General features: G+C 37.9%; 1 protein-coding gene across 1 annotated transcript in view; it reads right to left on the bottom strand.

Annotated features, from left to right (window-relative positions):
* LOC127424919 (beta/gamma crystallin domain-containing protein 1-like) overlaps window positions 1-19,658 on the bottom strand; it is a 39,211-nt gene extending 19,553 nt beyond the window's left edge. The window contains exons 1-2 of the mRNA XM_051670468.1: window positions 18,102-19,658; window positions 2,029-3,685 (exon numbers count right to left, since the gene is read on the bottom strand). Of these exons, the coding sequence (XP_051526428.1) occupies window positions 2,029-3,685; window positions 18,102-19,651 (3,207 nt within the window). The 5' untranslated portion in view covers window positions 19,652-19,658. The remainder of the gene's footprint in view (window positions 1-2,028; window positions 3,686-18,101) is intronic.
* Between the last annotated feature and the right edge of the window lie 2,565 nt (window positions 19,659-22,223).

The raw sequence follows: 22,223 nt of genomic DNA, 5'->3' as shown, positions 1-22,223 counted from the left end.
ATAATTTGCATTTCCTTCAGGATACAAAAAAATTATAACTAAAACAATCAATCAATACACGTGTTTTGGGGTATTAAAGAGATATTGCTGTTTTAAGGGCATTCTATTCTAAGGGCGTTCTGTGCATAGTTACAATAAAGTTGGATCCATCACTGAAACCTGAACCGTTATTATTTTGGGGCTTTCTCTTTGTTTGAATATTGTGATCTCATTACATGCATAACAGGAAGCAGGACACACTTAATACAGCATGACTCTGGCTCATTACACCTGCTACTGGACTGATGTGTCATCGCCAGCTATAACATCTATAATAATAAATACAACAAGGGGTCAGCAACTTTTTGAATATTGGATATGAAGGATATAGGTTTCAGCACTGAAATGCTCTAGCCTTAGAATTTGCATATAAGCAATAAAGAATTCATATAACTCGACATGACAAAGCTCTATGTCAACAATGAGCAATGATGGTATAAATGGACAGAGGTCAAGCTGCGTGTTTATTCTACAGTAGATACGTGATAACAGTTTGAAGCTACTCCCTAGTGACTGACATTTGCCTGACAAACTACTCATTATGATTGAATCATAAAAGTCTTGACCTTAGTAACAGCCCTAGTCACACCTCAAGGTATAAACTGTCTCTGACTTCTCTGATGCATGAGAAAACCTGTGAGACACTGAGTTTTGGAAATCTTTGTATGGAAAGTCATTAAATAAGCCTGTTGTGCTCCAAGTTTTTCTTTTCTTGATAATGAGCATCTGAGAAAAACCTGGGGTTTTGCCTGCATGCATTTCTCTTTTCCCAGTTGAGATCAATGCTTCAAGGTTATGTCTTCCCACAGCAAAAATTTTTAGAATCAAACCTAAACCATAAACATACAACCAAACAAAAGTTGCCATTAAAATGTTTTTGGTGCTTTAGACATGTTGTTTCCTGTAAATATTTGACTTGCAAACCCATTAATGCCTGGTACATCATACAGTGAAGACAAACTTGGGAGATACATCTGTGTTTTAGAGGACAAGAGGAAATGTGAATATTGCATCAGAATGGAGGTAATGTATACTCCCCCCAATTTCTACTGTAAACCCTTCTCACTCAGGTGTCATTACACTCCTCCTAACTTTTCATTCACTGAGGTTTAGGACAGAAGTCCATGATACACAATTCTTTGAAAGTCTATATTTCTGCAGTTTGGTGAATTTCAAGATTTTATTCAGGTGTGTTGGAACTACTGTAAATAGCAGGGTTGGAATAAACATCTGCAAGATCTCCAGAACATCAAGTTTAGGGTATCCTGCACCTACCTCATATGAGTAGTTTCTTTTTTTCTTTATTTTTCTTTCTTTCTTTCTTTCTTTTTTTTTTTTTTTTAGAAAAGTGCATTAGACATTTTGAGGTCTGAAACACACGTTATATTACACAACATTTGGTGTACTGTAAGTGGCTTTATATCAGGTTACACTAAGAGGCTGACTAGCACCGAGAGAAACAGAATGAAAAAAACCCTCTCACTGAATCCATGCCCTCATTTTTAGAGTGATACACTTTAACATGACACTGTTCTTTGTTCTTTTCTCTCTACAACTGAAAATTCGTTACTCATTGTTAGCAAACTCTTGCATTGCACAAGTCATTAAGTTTGTTTACATGCACACCCAGAAATCAAAATGTAATCAGGCATGTGCACAACAATTGCACACATTGGATGAGTTGGTAACCATGCGGGTAGAGGTGTTTACATGCAACTTGAAATCGGGGTAACGGGCAAAAATCTACCTGTGTCGATCAGATTTTGCTTAAACCATTTATGACCTAACTCTGATGAAGTGAAACTGTTTTAAAGCATTTGCAATATGATCACACATGTTGTTGACTTATTAAGAACAATCAGTGTAAGACCATACATGCGAGTGCACTCAGTAATGTATTTAAAGATATCAACAATGCCGACAATCTATGTCTGTTACAGTCATATCTACAAAGGATCCATCAGTATTGTGACATAAAGCAATACTCACATATGCATCAGGGAAGGCTCTGTATTTAAGAGCTACGTTTTGCTCTGGCTCCTGCTTTTGATTCATTTGGAAGGCTTTGGTTTCGTTCATTAGGAAACCTACATCAACACTACTGCTTCGCTGAAGACCTAGAGGTTGAGAGTTCTTGAGGAGAGATTCAGAGGGCAGAGAGCGATAAAGTTCTAGAGAGGACTTGTGGTTGAAGCTGGAGGTCTCTGTTCCAGAATTTTGTTGCATTGAGGGAGACATGCTTATTCGAGATGTTTCAGCAATCCCACTGAGGGAACTCGATGGAGATGTGAGGTATGAGAAGCGCTCGAAACGGGGCCCAAGAAGAGCATCTGTTCCTTTGGGGGCTGAGCTGATACGTTCATAGCTGGTGCCAATATTGGGGAGAGAGGCTGCACGGAAAATGGAGCGATTTGAGGTCTTGCCGTTCTCAGTTGCCTGGAAGAGGAGGCTATTTTCCAGGCGAGATGGGCTGAGAAGTCCGCCTCCATTGACAAGCCCTGTTGTAGATCCCTCTTCAGTGCTCAGGTCGTTGAGGGAGCTCCTGCGCATGACAATGCTACTCAGGGCCGAAGCTCGCAGGGGCAAGGTAAGCCCACGACTCGGACTGTCTCCAGACTGCTGCTCCTTCATCATGGTCAAAGGAGAGCGCATGTCCTTGGGGGAACTCCAGTTGAGACCGATGTCTGGAGGCAAACTGGATACTCCATTCAAGATCTTCTTTGGCTCAGTAATTGGTGACACTGGAGTTGGGGAAGTGATTGGTGCATCCTCTTCAATAGGTGGCAGTGAAGAGAAGGGCGTATTGGATGTGGTGCGCTGAACCCTTTGCCGGATCGGTCGATCCATATTCTTGAGAGTGTCAACCAGGCTATCAATTTCAGAAAGGGAGGAGGTAGAGGGGGTGTCAGGGGTATTGGGAGAGGAAGGCAGCTCTACCCGCGTCGCTATGTACACTCCTGAGAAAGACTCATCTGTCTCAGTGATGATCAAGCTGGAATCTAAACTTGACTGTGAGTCAAAGCTTGCTTTTCTAATCTGCTCTCTCTCTCCCTCTCTCGCTCCGACAGGTGTACTATGCTCCACCCTGCTCCTCCCACTACTGTAACTCTCACTGCTCAGTTGAACTTCGCTCTCTCTGACTTTCCAGCTACTGTTGCCAAGACTACCAGCGGTTTCTGAGAAAAAAGCAGTGGGCTGGGTTTCCAGTGTCCCAGGAGAGCGAAAATGAGAAGTGTAGACTGTTTTTTCATAGCTTGGGGACAGTTGAGAGGAATGCAGGTATGTTCTGTCCGTTAGTTTATAGTCTGAACTCTCTGTGAAGCTGGATTGCTTTTCTTCAGAGCTAGAATGAAGACTATTCCACCTCCTTCGAAGCTCAGGACTGGCTTTGCTTTGCTCTGACTGATCTCTTAACCCAAAGCTGTCTAATGGACTTTCATAGTTCCCTAAGCTTCCGTTATTCTCAGTGCTGACCAAGGACACTTTGCGGACCATCATGACATCCTCTCTACTCTCCCGAGTAGATGATGGTCGATTGAGGGTCGTGCTTAGGACCGCAATGGCAGAGTTCATGTTTATGTCTGATTCTATCTCAGATTCTGGCTCTTCAATCACAGTATCGAGAACAGTTGATGCATGAAAGAATCTAGATCATTGGATAAATGTGAAAGAGAGAAAAGAACAGAGAAAGAACATTAATGTGTTAAGCATATTTATAACAATGCCTGACACACAATTCAGTATTTTTGCAACATGAAAAGATACTAATGGAACAGACAAAAGTTGTATAATGACTTTGCAGCATTCTGATTACCTATAATGATGCATCATTAGTAACAGTAAATATGGTAATAAATGTATAAAAGACTGGTTGCCTCTGTTGGCACTGTTTCATTGAGCCTACAGAGCAAGTTGGATTCGTGGTGTTGTTTTTAACATCTTTGCCAACATCATGTATAAGAATGTATTTTATTTCCACATTAAAATGTTTGTACCAGAAAAAATACAAAAGGTAATACAAATTCCAATGAAATTTAGCACAATTCCACAAAGCTAAGTCTTTCCATCACCTTTGTGGCATTTTTTCTCAGTATTTGTCTGTGTTATAGGGTAAATTATGGACAGATTTGGCATTACTGTGGCAACTAAGTGGGGGCTGAGGGGATCCCAGACCCCCATAAGAGTTAAGGGACCCCCCATAAGACCCCAAAAATTTTACTTTGGGGGTCTCCTGGTGTTTCTTCAAAACTAGAATACTAGAAACATAAAACTAGATTTTTTTTCACCCAAATGATTGTGGTGACACAACTCGACATTGTCCGTTATCAGTCCCATTTTTCATAAATAATCCAAATAATATTTTTTACGTCAGAAAATTCTAAATACGCCCAATTGCGCCATGCCGTTTTCTGACAGAACATACAGATGGTAACTGAACTGTGACACAGACAGAGTGGATCCTCATTTTTACCTCACAATAATGGTAAAATATTCTTCTTCTTTGATTTATGATTTTGGTACACCTTAATTGCTAACATTAAATAATCTTTTATCAGTGAACTAAACCGTCCCTAGAGGTTACTTAATATGCATGCTGTTAATATGCATGTAGTTATGCCGGTATCTATCTAACATTAACACAGTTAGCTCACTAATCAAACAGTTGTAAAGTCTTTATATGGATGCTATGTGGAGAAATATCTTTCACCATGCTGTGCCCATGAGCGGCCCTCCCTGAATATCTTTAAATATGCAAGCAATGCTGATAAACGATAGCGATAACAGAGAAAATACTTTAACAAGACATATGATAAAATGTGAATATGAACGTCTTATTTATAGCTCTACCATACACGATGCATCTCACCCACGGTGACCATCATTTAAGTTGAAAAAATTATAGTATATTATTGAGCCAAGCATCTTAGTCTTGTCTTACAACTCAATAAAACATAGAAATGACTAATTTTAATCAATATATCGAATTATTCGGAGAATTTTTGGTAGTGATTCCAGTAGTGATTCTTGGGATTGTGTGTGTCTGACATAATTATTCAGTTAAAATGGGGTAGACAGTCTCGTGCTTTCGAAACTACCAGCATTTTTTCTGCAACCCCGAACTCTTTTCTCTTTCATCGCGATACCGTCATCTTTCCCCGCAGTTTCATGTTATTACTATATTAGATTTGTTGAGTGCAGATGCAGTGACATGGTCTGAGATGTGGTGTATTTAATGAACGTAGTACAGAGCAGAGACAACATAGCAAGTCACTGTTAGTTAAGTTTTAATTTGGTAAGTTAAGCATTATCTGAACTGGAGCAGACCTGGGTTGAGATTAACACACATTCCACACACAATCATTTTGAAACAGACTAAAATAATATAAATTGAACACTCACTCATGCCACATACTAGCAAAAATACACACACCTTGCTGTAGGCAAGAATGGACATGTGATATGAATATAGTATCCTCTCAATTTAACACCTTAGGATTAATGGATATTAAAGAAACAATAACATCTCTAAAATTACATCTCCTTTGCATAATGAGGTATTGTTTACCAGTGGTTTTTAAGACCACTTTAGAAGCACTAAAAACACAAATGTAAAGAAAATGAGATAGATTGAAGTCAAAAAAACGTGAGAGAAAGGCTCACTTCATATCAACTAATTCTGAAAATCGAGAAAGTAATTTGTGGGTACATCATGTTTATTTTTCAGCTTGCCCTGAGAAATTTTGAGGGAGAGCAATCAAGTTTTTATCAGCTGGCAAATCTAGTCACTCTGTAGCATATCAATTATGCCCCCTAGTGGCAAAATTGGGCTTTACATATCATCTCTTTTTCTCGAATTTCAGAAGAGCTAAGTAAAGCTGCAAACCAAAGAAATTCTTCAAAATGTGCACTCACAAGCTCCTTACATTGTCCCACAAAAAAGCAGTTATTTAGAACATTTTGTGCCAACATATTAGTTCTAGTTATTTGGTCCACTTTCTGAGAATTATTAGGTGGTGGTGGCCAAGCTCTGTTTAGTGGTAACTTCAGTTTCCTGAATGTGTTCCACCACACAGGATCAACTGAAGAGTTACATATTTGAAAAAAAAAAAAAAAAAAAAAAAAAAAACACTGTTTTGCCTAAATAGTTTAGCCTACATGTGTTGATTCAAGCTGTGCTTCAATGCTAACTTCTACAACAACTACATTACTTCTCTCACTGCCTGTGGTCTTCCTTTACACATGTTAGAAATCAGGATATAGCATATAGCAGTTCATGCTTTAGAATTTTTGTGTGGTAAGCCAGTTCAGGTGCACTGTGATACACCCAGAGAGGTCTGCAATTGTCTGTCAGTAAAGGTGTAGTTTGGAGTTTGTATTTCCTGCAACAGAAATGCCACCTAATTGCTGGGACTGTTCAGCTAAATTTTGAACATTCACCTGCATTCACATGTCAGTTCCCTGTCAGTCACAGACTTGACCATGGGGGGAGTGCCAAGTTAACTGAAAGATTATACCTTGTAAACACTGCTGAAGAATGTGTGTTCGTCACAACCATTAATTAAGTCAAAGTTTTGTGAGTGATTCCATATAGTCAGAAATGATGCAATGATGCATTTCTTTCCTTTCCTTTTTTCATAATATTTAGTTCATTGTTAATTTCAAATGGTCCTGCTGTATGACAAATACATTTTTATAAAATAAAATAAATACATCATGTGGCATGTTCCTCTCTGAACATGCCACACAACTGCTTGTCCAGTCACTTGTCATAACTAGACTGGACTACTGTAACACTCTCATTGCAGGCCTCCCTGCATGTGCAACTAGACACCTCCAAATGATCCACAATGCAGCAGCACGTCTGGTCTTTAATGAACCAAAGAGAGCACATGTTACACCACTCCTTGTCTCTCTCCACTGGCTACCGGTTGATGCACGTATCAAATTCAAGGCTCTGATGCTGGCATACAGAACAGTTACTGGGTCTGCTCCAGCATACCTAAAATCATTTATGCAGAGCTACACGCCCACTAGAAGCCTGCGGTCGGCTAAGGGACGTCACCTTGTTGTACCAACACAAAGAGGCACCAAAACACTTTCCTGGACTTTCAGCTTCATCGTACCACGTTGGTGGAACGACCTTCCCAACTCCATCCGTGAAGCTGACTCACTCTCTGTCTTCAAAAAACGACTAAAAACACATCTTTTCCATGAGCACTTAACCAGTCATTAAAAAAAATTAAAAATAAATAAATAAATAAATAAATTCTGTTGCACTTTATTCTGTTTTGAATACTATTATGATGCTAGTGATACTTTGTAATACAGCACTTTTCATACCACTGTCTCCTAAGATGATTTGCTTATGTTTTCCTCTCTTGTAAGTCGCTTTGGATAAAAGCGTCTGCCAAATGAATAAATGTAAATGTAAATGCAAATATTCTATATAATTTCTCAATTAATATTAAGGTAAAAAAGCTGCATGCATAACAATTACAAAAAGAATGCGCAAAATGCTACTTAAAATAGTTTTAGATGGAGTTTAGCATGTCAAAATGCAGGACATATGAAGTTACCAAAATAATTTCATATCAACTATCAACATAACTGTAATATAATGTATAAACATATAACTACTAAGTCTCATTCTTGATAGCTTAATGTACTAACTGTTGGGCTTACTTCAGCTTTTCAAAACATGCTCAACATTGCAAATTCCTTAAAGATGCCTAAACAAACCAGTAGAAAAGTAATATTAAATAAGTGATTCTCCATCCAAGCATGTGGTAATTTACATTTTTAGTAACATGTCTGCACATGCAAAGCAAAGGTCAATAGCACATTTAAAGTTCCATACATACATTACACATTCTGTTCATAACAGATACTACTGGAAGACCAACAGCACTAACAATGTGGGTGGAGCTCTGAATATGTAAATATGAATAAGGCAATCAGGGCCATGTTTTGTCTTCTGCAACCATGTGTCTGTCACCTGCATAACTGAAATCATTCTAAACATCCACTTTAACTCCATTACATCCACTACATATGCATTGTTTAGAGATACATGATCGGAATGTGCAAATTATTGGCATTCACACACATTCCAACTGCTGTCACTGCATGTAATCTGTTTTGCCACATGCAATACAACTAATTTTAAAAATGTTTGACATTTATGAATGTGACAGGTTTTATGAGAGTATCTGACAAAGTGTCTGAAAGATTGGCTTTGGTCTCTGTCATGCATTACCTTCCACAGCAACATACAGTATTTCAGAGAAACAGATAGAGATGAGAGAGAAATAATAATAATATTTAAAAAAATGTGATTCAAAAATGAAAATTCTGTCAATTTACTCCCCCTCGTGTTGTTCTAATAATGAATGATGAATTTATAAAAAAAACAATTGAATATCACAGCCCATATTTTCAGTACAATGACAGAGAGTAGTGCATCACTTTAAAGCTTAAAAAAGGACCCAAAAGTATCATACAAGTAGTATCATATTCAAAGTCTCCTGAAGGCATGCATAGAGATGTTTTGGTAAGAAACTACCCCAAATTTATAGCATTTTTCAGTATATTGACATTAGTGTCCGACCGATATATCGGTCAGCCGATATTATCCTTTCACCGATATATCGCTATCGGCGTATATTTTTCCGATATGCGCCGATATAAAAACTTTTTTTCAGAACATATAATGCAGAAAACAATGCTTTAGAATTGGTGTCATAGCGTAGTTTGTCCAGCAGAGCGCGCTCCGACTCCACTGTTTACACAGCTGACTCTGAGCTGACAGTGGTTCTGCAGACAGGGCGGAGTTAAACCGTGTGGATATGAGCGTTCTCTTCTCCTTAAATTGCTAACTAGTTTGTGAAATACATACTGGAAAGTTAATAAAAAATTATCCCATCATTTTATATAACTAATATAACGTTAACCCTGTCCCTGACAACTATGTCACTCATGTTTATCACATCTGTTTGCTGTTAGCCAGCTATAGTTTGTCAGTGCAGTAAGTAATGTAGCAGATTGAAAGTTAAACATCAGAGCATCTTTATGCAGCTCAGCAGACAACGGTGATTTCATGCTTCGCTGTTACCTAGTTGGTGAGACACAATGCTGGAAAGTAAATAAAGTCCATCTTTTACTCTCCATGACGATGAGCTTATAGCTAACTAGCTAACCACATAGCAACTTTCATTGTTGTCAGCTGAGTGGAAGCTAATGAGTAAACATGTATTCACCAAACTGTTTTGTTCAGGATTCACAGTTTGGTACCCCCTTCATCCGAATTTACAAAATGTAATATTTAGAAGTCTTGTTTTCCAGACATTAAAATAGGATACGTAATAAAAGTAGATTTAATAAATAGTATATTTGCCCTGTGTAAATAATAATATATAGGAACTGTATCTAAAATAAATGTGGGTGATACATAATAATACAACAGGCTGGAAAAATAGACATTTATTCATTTTAATATCATATATATGTATATACAAATATATTGAATGTGCTGAAACTTAACACCAGGCGACGCACCCTAAAAAACGGCACCGTTAGATCGGTTTCATGTTGAAGAGCCGCTTTAAAGTAAGTTTTTTTCTCTCTCATATATGTAAACTAGTGTAAATTCCAACATCATCATAGATGTCGAAAGGATTGATGCCTGTCAACCAAAACATGAGCTCATTGATGTCATTAAGTGAGTCTGCTTTTTAATTCCATCAGTTACTCCTGGTCTGAGGCTGCCGTATATATTTAGTTTATATGTAGGTTTACGTCCTACATAAATGTAATGGTGCTACGCTCAAATATTTAGTAGAGCGAAAATTGTGACTAGTGCCCATTTACGCCACAACTAGGCTAAGTTGTAACGTACGTATAGCTGATGCAACCGGCCCCTGATGTTTATTTAGCTATTTATTTTATTTTAATTTATTATGTATTTAAATGGTCAGCATTTGACTGATACTAAACAGTACTGATGTTTATTTAGCTATTTATTTTATTTTTTATTTATTCATTATTTTAATGGTCAGCCATTGACTGATACTAAACAGTACTGATGTTTATTTAGATACAGGTGCATCTCAATAAATTAGAATGTCGTGGAAAAGTTCATTTATTTCAGTAATTCAACTCAAATTGTGAAACTCGTGTATTAAATAAATTCAATGCACACAGACTGAAGTAGTTTAAGTCTTTGGTTCTTTTAATTGTGATGATTTTAGCTCACATTTAACAAAAACCCACCAATTCACTATCTCAAAAAATTAGAATATGGTGACATGCCAATCAGCTAATCAACTCAAAACACCTGCAAAGGTTTCCTGAGCCTTCAAAATGGTCTCTCAGTTTGGTTCGCTAGGCTACACAATCATGGGGAAGACTGCTGATCTGACAGTTGTCCAGAAGACAATCATTGACACCCTTCACAAGGAGGGAAAGCCACAAACATTCATTGCCAAAGAAGCTGGCTGTTCACAGAGTGCTGTATCCAAGCATGTTAACAGAAAGTTGAGTGGAAGAAAAAGATGCACAACCAACCGAGAGAACCGCAGCCTTATGATTGTCAAGCAAAATCGATTCAAGAATTTGGGTGAACTTCACAAGGAATGGACTGAGGCTGGGGTCAAGGCATCAAGAGCCACCACACACAGACATGTCAAGGAATTTGGCTACAGTTGTCGTATTCCTCTTGTTAAGCCACTCCTGAACCACAGACAACATCAGAGGCGTCTTACCTGGGCTAAGGAGAAGAAGAACTGGACTGTTGCCCAGTGGTCCAAAGTCCTCTTTTCAGATGAGAGCAAGTTTTGTATATCATTTGGAAACCAAGGTCCTCAAGTCTGGAGGAAGGGTGGAGAAGCTCATAGCCCAAGTTGCTTAAAGTCCAGTGTTAAGTTTCCACAGTCTGTGATGATTTGGGGTGCAATGTCATCTGCTGGTGTAGGTCCATTGTGTTTTTTGAAAACCAAAGTCACTGCACCCGTTTACCAAGAAATTTTGGAGCACTTCATGCTTCCTTCTGCTGACCAGCTTTTTAAAGATGCTGATTTCATTTTCCAGCAGGATTTGGCACCTGCCCACACTGCCAAAAGCACCAAAAGTTGGTTAAATGACCATGGTGTTGGTGTGCTTGACTGGCCATCAAACTCACCAGACCTGAACCCCATAGAGAATCTATGGGGTATTGTCAAGAGGAAAATGAGAAACAAGAGACCAAAAAATGCAGATGAGCTGAAGACCACTGTCAAAGAAACCTGGGCTTCCATACCACCTCAGCAGTGCCACAAACTGATCACCTCCATGCCACGCCGAATTGAGGCAGTAATTAAAGCAAAAGGAGCCCCCACCAAGTATTGAGTACAAATACAGTAAATGAACATACTTTCCAGAAGGCCAACAATTCACTAAAAATGTTTTTTTTTTTTATTGGTCTTATGATGTATTCTAATTTTTTGAGATAGTGAATTGGTGGGTTTTTGTTAAATGTGAGCCAAAATCATCACAATTAAAAGAACCAAAGACTTAAACTACTTCAGTCTATGTGCGCTGAATTTATTTAATACACGAGTTTCACAATTTGAGTTGAATTACTGAAATAAATGAACTTTTCCACGACATTCTAATTTATTGAGATGCACCTGTATTTATTGTATTTTTATGTATTCTTTATTTTAATGGTGGGCAATTGACTTATACTAAACATACAGTTTGTATTTTAAAAGTTCACCCAAAAATTTAAATTCTCTGATAATTTACTCGCCCTTTTGCCATTTGAGATGTGTATGACTTTCTTTCTTCTGCAAAACACTTTTGAAGATTTGCAGAAAAAGATCCAGGGTCAGCTAAGTCCTTAGAATGGGAGAGGATGGTGATTAGATATTTGTAGGTCCTAAAAACACAGATAGTCAGTAAAAGAGTAATCCATACTATTTCCAGTGGGACATTAATGTCTTCTAAAGTGAATCAATCATTTTGTGTGGGTAAAAGAATGATATTTAAGCACTTTTTAACAATAAAAGATCGCTTCCAGTCAGGCGTTGATGAATGGTCAGATTTACCAGAGTGCTCCCGTGATGTAAGCGTGATGGCATGTGAACTCTCGCGAGACAGACACACAACCATTGAGTCAAAGGAATGTGTCAATGCGCTTATGTCACAGGAGCACTCCTGAATGGAAGCAATCTTTTATAGTTAAAAAGTGCTTAAACATCGTTCTTTTTTGCCCACAAAGTGATCGATTCACTTTAGTAGACATTAACGTCACCACTGGAAATAGGATGGATTACTCTTATGCTGACTATCTGTGCTTTTTGGACCTACAAATATCTAATCACCATCCTCTCCCATTCTAAGGACCTGCTGAGCATGGATCTTTTTCTACAAATCTTCAAAAATGTTTTGCAGAAGAAAGTCATACACATTTCAGATGGCATGAGGGTGAGTAAATTATCAGAGAATTTAAATTTTTGGGTGAACTAGCCCTTTAAACAAAAATTTGGGCTGTAACTAACGATTATTTTGTAATCGATTAATCTGACGATTATTAGAATGACTATTTGGCAATTATTGCAATGATTAATCATTAGCTCTTAACCAATTATTAAGCTTGTGCCCAACTTAAAATTTGTATTAAACGTACTTACTAACAATAAAGAGGACAAAATCATCTTTTAAAAATACCTCCAAATGACATTCACTGAATTAAAGGGAAAAAAATAATTTTTATTAAGTTTAATTCAGTAAAGAAATTCACTGCAAAAAAATCCTCTTATCAAGTGTTTTTGTCTAGTTTTCCATTTAAAATAGTCTAGAAATCCTTAAAACAAGATACATTTACTTGAGAAGCAACATAAATTTTAAAATATTTGCATTTTTAATATTATATTCAACATTCTCAGATAACAATTTTTTCTTCCGCAGCTGCTAAAGTAAATGTACATTGTTTTAAAGGAGTTTTAGATATTTATATTGGAAAACAAGCCAAAACAAAAACAAATCAAAAACTTAATTTGTTGCAGTGTATAATGGGGCGAAGACTACCCTCTCTCACCTTTTTGTTCACTTCAATCCATCTTTAAATCACAAAAAAACAAACTCTCTCTTATTAATAAAGCTGCGTATTGCCAAATGTCTTCACGATAAGAAATGCACAGTGACAAATATTATGATTCAATAAGTCGCGAGCCATCACGTTATCCTCTAGCTGCATTAAGCGTGCACACTCGAGGGATGAGCGTCCCCGCGACAGTGTGCATCAGCCGGATGCAGTTTCAATCTCTCCCCCTTAGATTGGGACATTCACGCAACTCATAGAAGAGGCGCTGACTGCCCAGAGAAATTACCGTTTCAGAGTTTGTAGTTATTTGCATGACCTGCTTCCATATTATTTGAACTTTAATAAAAGCTATAATGCATTAAATATAACTGCATTAAAGATGTAACGACGGGGTGTTTTCTTTAAAGATGCTCGACGCGCAAGTTTTGCTTCAGCAGAACGGCAGCTCCAGCTCCACTTATTCCACAATGAGAGTGCTTCTGTATTTACTTATTTTGTATTTTTGCATTATAATTCCCTCATACTTTGCGATCTACACCTGAAGCTGTTTGGAAAGTTTAGAGTGCGTCTGGACTGTGAGCTGTGTAATTCTTCCTCTCCTCAGTCAGGTGCGAGCTACAGTGCTGCTCTCGTGCATCATCATTAGAGTTTCATAAGATCGCATGTTACGTTAAATGAGATCAAATGACTGTTTGACAATGAAAATTGTTGTCGACAGTTTTTTACTGTTGACGTTGTCACTAACGTTGACTAGTCGTTTCAGCCCTACTGACAATACAGCTTAAGCTTTTAAGGTTGTATTAAACACGTGCTTACTAACAAAAAATAAATGAGGATGAAAGTATCTTAAAAATTATTTAAAATACCTTCTCTGAATTACTTTACTTTCTATGAAGTTTAATTCAGTAAAAAATACTCAAAATCATGTAATAGTCTTTTTGTCATGTTTCCTAGTAAAAATAACTAAAAATCCTTAAAACAAGAAAAATGTCCCCGATAAGTAATAAGATATTATAATTTGTTTTAAGAGAATATATTTTTAATATAAGAATATAATATTATATAATTATATAATATTATATAATATATAATAATATTTGTCTTACTGCACTGTAAAGCTTTTTTTCTCTCTTGTACATACTTGCAACAAGTGAAAAAAATCTACCAGTGCAGTAAGACAGAATACACTTATATTCAAGATACATTCTCTGAAAACAAATCTTAATATCTTAATATTAGTCTAGCTCCTCAAGTAAATGTACCTTGTTTTAAAGGATTTTTAGGTTTTAATGGGAAAACTGATAATGAATAAAAAAGACTTAAAATTCATTAAGAACTAATTTTTGCATTTGATAAAAAAACATACCATCTCCCACCTGTTTGTTCACTTGATTTTGCTCCAACTTTATTTCACAAAAACAAACGCTATCTTCTTAGAGCAGGCTATCGACAATTAACTCACGATAAGAAAAACACAGCAACACATTAGCTATTATTCAATACATCCCGAGCCATCACAACTAAAGCTTCGGCAAACACACAAGAGAAGCCCAGTGTGTCCGCACGCGAGAGAGTGGATCTGTGGGAGCAGTTTCACTCTATCTCTCGCTCACTTTGCTTCACTTCAAGTTACTCATAAGCTTCTCTGACCACAAAGAGAAATGCCAGTTTCAGAGTTTGTGATTATTCAGATCACCTGATTCCTTATTATTTGAACTTGAATAAAGTATGCATTGCAGATTAAATAAAATATCACATAGGTGTTTCCTTTCATATTATTGCGTAACGCAAGCTGCATTTTATTTTACAACAACATTGATTCTGTACTGTATTTTTACTTTTTGTTTTTTTATAATCTCCCCATTCTTTGCTATATGCATGTTTGTGACCTCTTTGGAGTGCATCTGGACTGTGAGCTTGTGCTTCATCTCAGGCTGTAGCGCTCCACTAGGTAAAATGTGTCATCATTAGATCTCATGTTGTGTCCTGTAAGATCAGACAACCATTTGACAATTAATGTTTTTGTTGACAATTTTTTTTATTGTTGACGTTGTAGATAATGTTGACTAATCGTTTCAGCCTGATTGCCATTGTACTAAAATGTCGCGAGGGGGCTGTGTAACTGTTGCTCTCGTGCCCCATCATGAAGGCGCATAGGAGATCAATGGTCAGTGAACATTTTCACTAAATAATACATTAGATTTCAGTTTGTTTTTCACCAAACCTTATTGTATGCTTTCATGACAATCATGAGTCTCGTGGAATAATTTATTAGACTTCCAATTTTACTTTTGCGTTCTTTTGAAGCTTGAACAGGTAGTCACCATAAACTGCCATTGCATGACATCACTGAGCACAAATTCTTTTCACAATTTCTCCCTTTGTGTTAAGAAAATGAAAGAAAGTCATACATGGTTATAACAACACAGGGGTAAGTAAAGAATGACTGAATTTTCATTTTTGGGTGAACTACCCTTTAACTACATAATAGACAGTGTCAGGTCTATCAGGTTGTATTTACACTACAAGGCCTAATGCACAGATCTAATATTTTGAGACAAAAAAAATTTCTCTGCGGCCTGTTTACATTCACTGATGACATGTACTGGTGGCCAAAAGTTTGGAATAATGTACAGATTTCACTGTTTAGGGAGGAAATTGGTACTTTAATTCACCAAGGTGGCATTCAACTGATCACAAAGTATAGTCAGGACATTACTGATGTAAAAAACAGCACCATCACTAAGTCATTTTTGATCAAATCTAGACAGGCCCCATTTCCAGCAGCCATCACTCCAATACCTTATCCTTGAGTAATCATGCTAAATTGCTAATTTGCCATTATATCAATCACAGTTGAAAGCTATTCGGTTCGTTAAATGAAGCTTAACATTGTTTTTGTGTTTGTTTTTTAGTTGCCACAGTATGCAATAGACTGGTTTGTCTAAAGGTCAATATTAGGTCAAAAATGGCAAAAAATAAACAGCTTTCTCTAGAAACTCATCAGTCAATCATTGTTTTGAGGAATGAAGGCTATACAATGCTTAAAATTGCCTAAAAACTGAAGATTTCATACAAAGGTGTACACTACAGTCTTCAAAGACAAAGGACAACTGGCTCTAACAAGGACAGAAAGAGATGTGGAAGGCCCAGAAGTACAACTAAACAAGAGAATAAGTACATCAGAGTCTCTAGTTTGAGAAATAGACGCCTCACATATCCTCAGCTGACAACTTCACTGAATTCAACACCAGTTTCATGTACAACAGTAAAGAGGAGACTCAGGGGTGTAGGTCTTATGGGAAGAATTGCAAAGAAAAAGCCACTTTTGAAACAAAAACAAAAAGAAAGAGTGGGCAAAGAAACACAGACATCGGACAACAGATATTGGAAAAGAGTGTTATGGATCTTAACCCCATTGAGCTTTCGTGGGATCAGCTAGACTGTAATGTGTGTGAGAAATGCCCGACACATCTATGACAAGTGCTACAGGAATCGAGGGGTGAAATGTCACCTGAGGATCTGGACAAACTGACAGCTAGAATGCCAAGGATCAGCAAAGCTGTCATTGCTGCATGTGGAGGATTTTTTTATAAGAATTCTTTGAAGTAGTTTAAGAAGTTCTGAACATTTTTTTTCAAATTGTAAGAGTAATTTTTCATGTTATTAATGTCCTGACTATACATTGTGATCAGTTGAATGCCACTTTGGTGAATAAAAGTACCAATTTCTTTCCATATGAGCAAAATCTGTACATTATTCCAAACTTCTGGCCGCCAGTGTAAATTACTGTTTACATTAACATCTTACCAAGATGGGCATCTAGACCTAGACACTGTACCGCTAACTTGCACAGCCACATTACTCCGAGGTGCAAACTCTTCTCACAGAGTGCACACGTGCAATTGAGAAAAACACATTTTCTATTATTTTTTATTATTTAGTGGAACTCCACTGAAATAAACAAAACTGGGTAGAAGTAAGTGAACTGAACTGAATTAAATGTAACTGAATACAATTTCTGAACCCCCACTGAATCCCCACTATGAGACTACCAAGAAGTTCATTAAGATTTGCAATGTGCAATTCCATCAGTCAGATTCCTGGTGGCTGGAAGCATTCAAGGTTATCTCAGCTGTTTTTGGTGTAGGCCTTCATTCATGAGGACTATTTCAAAAATGTGTATCATCAAGTATGAGTCAATAGCATACTTTGAACCACTGCTCTACCTCTCACATTCCTACAGCTGCCCATCCCATTCAAATGAACTTATAAGATGCAAGTGGGTGAGGCTTTAATAAACCTGTCCCTTCTTGAGATTTTCTTCAACATCATATACAAAGGATTATTTATAGTAATAGGAGTTCATCACTCTGAAGATACTCAGAGAATTACAATGAAAATATATTATTTGATGAGACACTTAAAATGGTAAAAACAGAAAGCCACTAAGGAGACAAACATAAAGAGTTGCTGAACACATGGGATGAGAATGGTGCTGTACGTGCACAATGTCATGCTCATATCCATTTTCCATGACTAGAATTCCTCAAATATATCAGATATAGATATTAATCATAATTAGCATTTCAGAGGTAACATGTCACAATTTTTATTTACTGGTTTAAATTTTGCTATTGCTCATCTGAGAGGTGTGAAATTAAATAAATGTCATAAACTGAATTGATTTTGTGTCTTCTTCAATATATTCTCTCAAAAGATTTATAAGTAAATGTATAAATAAAAAAATGTAATACTTTATTTGGAATTTGATACAAATCCCTGTTATTTTGACACTCAGTTGTTCATTTTTGCAGGCTGCCAAACTAAAAAATCCATCAGATACTATGTTGTAAATATATTCAAGGTAAGTAAATATCACGTATTTGCTTCAGCTATTCAAAAATTCAAAACATTACATTTTAAACATACACCCACACAAACAGATCATTGATAGATGAAAAATATATTTTTGTCTTACCTGTCACCTGGTATAAAACGTGTTGCAAGCTGGTGGTCAGGGAAAGTGATAACGTCTGAAGTATGGAGATCTTCCTCTTCTCTTCTATCTTCTGCTGTGGTTTCACTGATTTTTACCACATTTCTGTGAGTGAAGGTGCTGATGTTATCTGTGGCTGTCTTTACCTTTGTCACTGTGACCTCCCCCTGTTTGTTGCTTGCGTCTTTGCTGTGTCCAAAGGCCTCTCCTGTGTATATTGTGGAGATCTTGTCTATGCCTAGAGTGGACTGCCGAACTGTGCTCTCAGTCTCTGCACTGTTTGGTTCTCGACTTTTACTGTTCTGTCTGCTTGTAAAAAATGTGGCTATTTCCTTAGTCTCTTCGCTGTGTATATGTTCCTTCGCCTCAACGTGGTGCTTATCAGAGGTTATTTGATATTTGCTCCTTGTTGTGTCCTCTAGTGGTGATATCTCTCCACTAGACTGGTGCGGGGCTGAGGGGTGGAGCCAAGTCTCCAGGTGACTGTGTGTTACCATGCTTGAATCTGCAAACGATACCTTTACTAGCTCAGAGGAAGGAGGGGCTTGAGTGCATTCTTCAGGGCCACATTCTTGAATGACTGGTAGAGCTGGTTTCAGTGGAGCGAGACAGGGAATCTGCTGTGCTGCTTGACCTGTCAACATTTCAGTGTCTCCACATACTTCTGCTTCCAGCTCTATTTCACCTTGTGTTTTGGATGCTTCCCTCATGCTTTGAACCACCTGCAAACCATCCATCTTTCCTTCAACCCCCTCATAGTTTTCTACAACTTTATGAAGTAACATTTGCTCTTGTACTCCATGTGACATCCATGTTCTTGATTTATCATCCATGACATATCTAAGTTCCAAAACATCAGTTCTCTTCTCTCTTCTCAGGCTTTGCTCTGATTTAATGTCCTTTTCCTGAATCAATGTAACTTCATCATTTTTATTAGAAAACTCATCTTGTCTATTTCTTTCCTCCTCTTCTGTAGCATATTTCTCCTTTACAAACATTTGCAAGTCATTTACTGTGGTCGTACATTTTGATGCTGTTTCATCCTTGTTGTAAATGTCATTTAATCCATTTTTTTCCTCTTCTTCTGGTCCATATTTCTTTTTGACAAACATTTGCAGGTCATTTAATTTGGTCATACACCCTGCTGCTGTTTCGTCCTGACCAATCAACTCTGATTGTTCTAATGAAGGTGCCTCCTCATCATTTACAAAATGGACTTCTGTTACATATGGCTGATCTTCCTCATAAACTTCATATGTTTTGATTATTCTCAGTTGTCTGTCTAGCTCTACCTCTGGGGCTACAGATCTGAACAGCTGATGGGAAATTTCTGAGTAAGAGGAAGGTTGAATTATGAGATTAGATATGGCTTCAGAGGTGGAGATACCAGGGTTGAAAATACCATGGTGTGGGAAATCTGAGGAAGTATGGACAATTTCATGAGAGCTGGTTGATTTAGCTTGGTCTATTTCCTGATTTATACATTCTTGTGCTGATATTTCACTCAGGGTTACCATATCTGAATAAGTCATATTTTTAGACAGACCAATCCAGGAAGGGTCAGGTGTGACGGGGTCTGAGAGACCAGTAAGGTCAAAGGTGGCAGTTTTAGTGGAGTTAATGGTGGTGTGCACTCTTGACAGAACTGACTGAGGTAAAGAGATATTTGACTCATTCTCAAGAAGGACAGGTTCAGCATTATGGCAAACAGGTCCTACAACAGCAGGGCTAGGTTTCTCTGAGTCAGTGGCATATGTAGAATAAGAATAATTGGCAGTTTGATGGGATTCCATTAAAATGATCTTGCTATTATTATCAGAGCAAATTTGTTCCAGTGAACTTGAAGCAGGAGTGTAATGTACTACCAGCGAATTGCAGTGAACTGAGCTTAATGCTGATACATCAGTATTGCAGAAAGATGAAATAAGCTTGGTATCAGTGTCAGCATCCACAATGTTTTCTATGTTACTGGAGGAAGACACAGAGCTAGACACTATTACATCTGGCATGGATGAAACAGAAATCGGTTTGCTGGTATCTGTAGTGATACTGGGGTCAGATCTGATGTGTGGGTCAGTGTTGTTGACCAATATATCACTGTTGGTGACAAACAAATCCCTGTTATCTACAGAGCTGGTTTTAAAGACTTCTGCCTCAGTAGTTATAATGTAAGTTGGTTGACTGTTAGAAAGCAATTTAGAGTCAGAATCGGATTTTGAGGTTGGACTCTGGGAGATGGCATTGTTTGAGTTTGAAGTAAAACTATCTGGGATGACAGAGGTGGACATTGGAGGGATGTAAGACGTGGAACTCTGGAGGATAGAAGAGCTGGAACTCAGGGGGATTGAAGAGGTGGAACACTGGGGGGTGAAATAGATGGAAAACAAGGAACTCTGGGGAAGGGAAGATATAGAATTCTGGGGGGTGGTAGAGGTTACATCCCTTGATTTGTTGCAGTCCAGGTATGACTCTTTCTGAGTAATCATTGTGTCTATGTTGGGGTCAGTGTCAGTGGTGAAGGTTTTTACCTCAACATTTGCTGTAATCGTCGATTCAGTTGTCACAGAATCAAAACTCTGGGAGATTGAGATGGAACTCTGGTGCCTGGAAGAGCTGGAACTCTGGTGGATGGAAGATACAGAACTCTGGGGGATGGAAGAGGTGGAACTCTGGGGGATGGTAGAGGTCACATCCTTTGATACCATGCAGTCCATGTATAAATCTTTCTGAGACATCATTGTGTTTGTATAAGAGGCAGTGTCTGTGGTGAAGGTTTTGACCTCAACATCTGCTGTAATAGCTGATTCAGGTGTCTCAAAATCAGAACTCTGGGAGATGGAGTAGATGGAACTTTGGTGGATGGAAGAGCTAGAACTATCAGGGATGGAAGACAGTGTACTCTTGGGGTTGGAGGAAAAGGAACTCTGGTTGATGGTAGAGGTTACATCCTTTGATTTGTTGCAGTCCAGGTATGACTCTTCCTGAGTAATCAGTGTATCTATGTTGGGAGCAATGTCTGTGGTGAAGGTTTTGACCTCCACATCTGCTGTAATCCCTGATTTATGTGTCTCAGAACTGGAGTAAAAGAGTGGATGATCATCCCTACCAGAAACACCATTCAGGTTCAGATGTACCTCTGTATTTGAGTTATCAACAGAACAGGTGTCATAATTTGCTGTAGTTTCCATTTTAGGAACAATACTGATTGAGTCTGTGATATCATGCTTAGCCTCTGAAGTGCAAAACAGCACAGAGCTGGAGTACCGAATAGATATATCTACAGCAGTGGCAGTTGGATTTGCAGCTGAATCTGTACTGCTGAACACTGCTTCAACATGTTTAGTGTTCAGTGGAGAGAACTCTGCAGTTTTCAGAGTGCCTGTAATAATTACAGGTTCACGATCATCCATTTGAGCAAATGTAGCCTGACGTCTAGAAAAGGTGCTGGAAGGCTCAGTTATATAACTTTCAACAGGGGCTGGGTATTCTCTAGTCACAGCTTGGGCAGCTGTGTAATCTGATGAGAGATCATTTGGTACAGGGCTCTCTGGGGGTGTCTGGTAACCATCACTATCAGAGACTGAAGAGTCAATATACGGTATCAATGAAGTGTCCACATGGGGTGGCATAAAACCCACAGCAGCAAGGACAGCATCCTCTTGTTGGCCCTCATCATTGGGCAAAGACATGTCACTCATGATATCCTGTGGCTGCGACTGGTTAGATATATGAGGGAGTGATGTAGAAACAGGTGTAGCCTCTACAACCTGGAAACCGTCCTGCTGGTGCAGTAGGGTTTGTTCTATTTCTACCTGCTCCTCAAATTCCTCATGTTCGCTGATGTGACCTTTGACACCTGGGACTTCACTGACGCTTGAAATGCTCTGGGATAGATCCCTTTTCCTTTTCTTCTTCCAGCCCAGATGAAATGTGCCAAAGCTCTTGGGTTTACGAAGGTCACTCTCTGAGTAACTGAGCAGCCCTTTCTATAAAATAAAGGAAATGAAAAAGTCAGATGAAAAAATGAGAGATAATAGTGAGGAAAAAAAAAAAGAGGACAAAAATTGAAGATCATGAACTATACAGTTATTTACATAATCTGAT

Source organism: Myxocyprinus asiaticus, chromosome 34, assembly GCF_019703515.2.
Source record: "Myxocyprinus asiaticus isolate MX2 ecotype Aquarium Trade chromosome 34, UBuf_Myxa_2, whole genome shotgun sequence".
Lineage (NCBI taxonomy): Eukaryota > Metazoa > Chordata > Actinopteri > Cypriniformes > Catostomidae > Myxocyprinus > Myxocyprinus asiaticus.
This window is presented reverse-complemented; position numbering and strand designations above follow the sequence as displayed.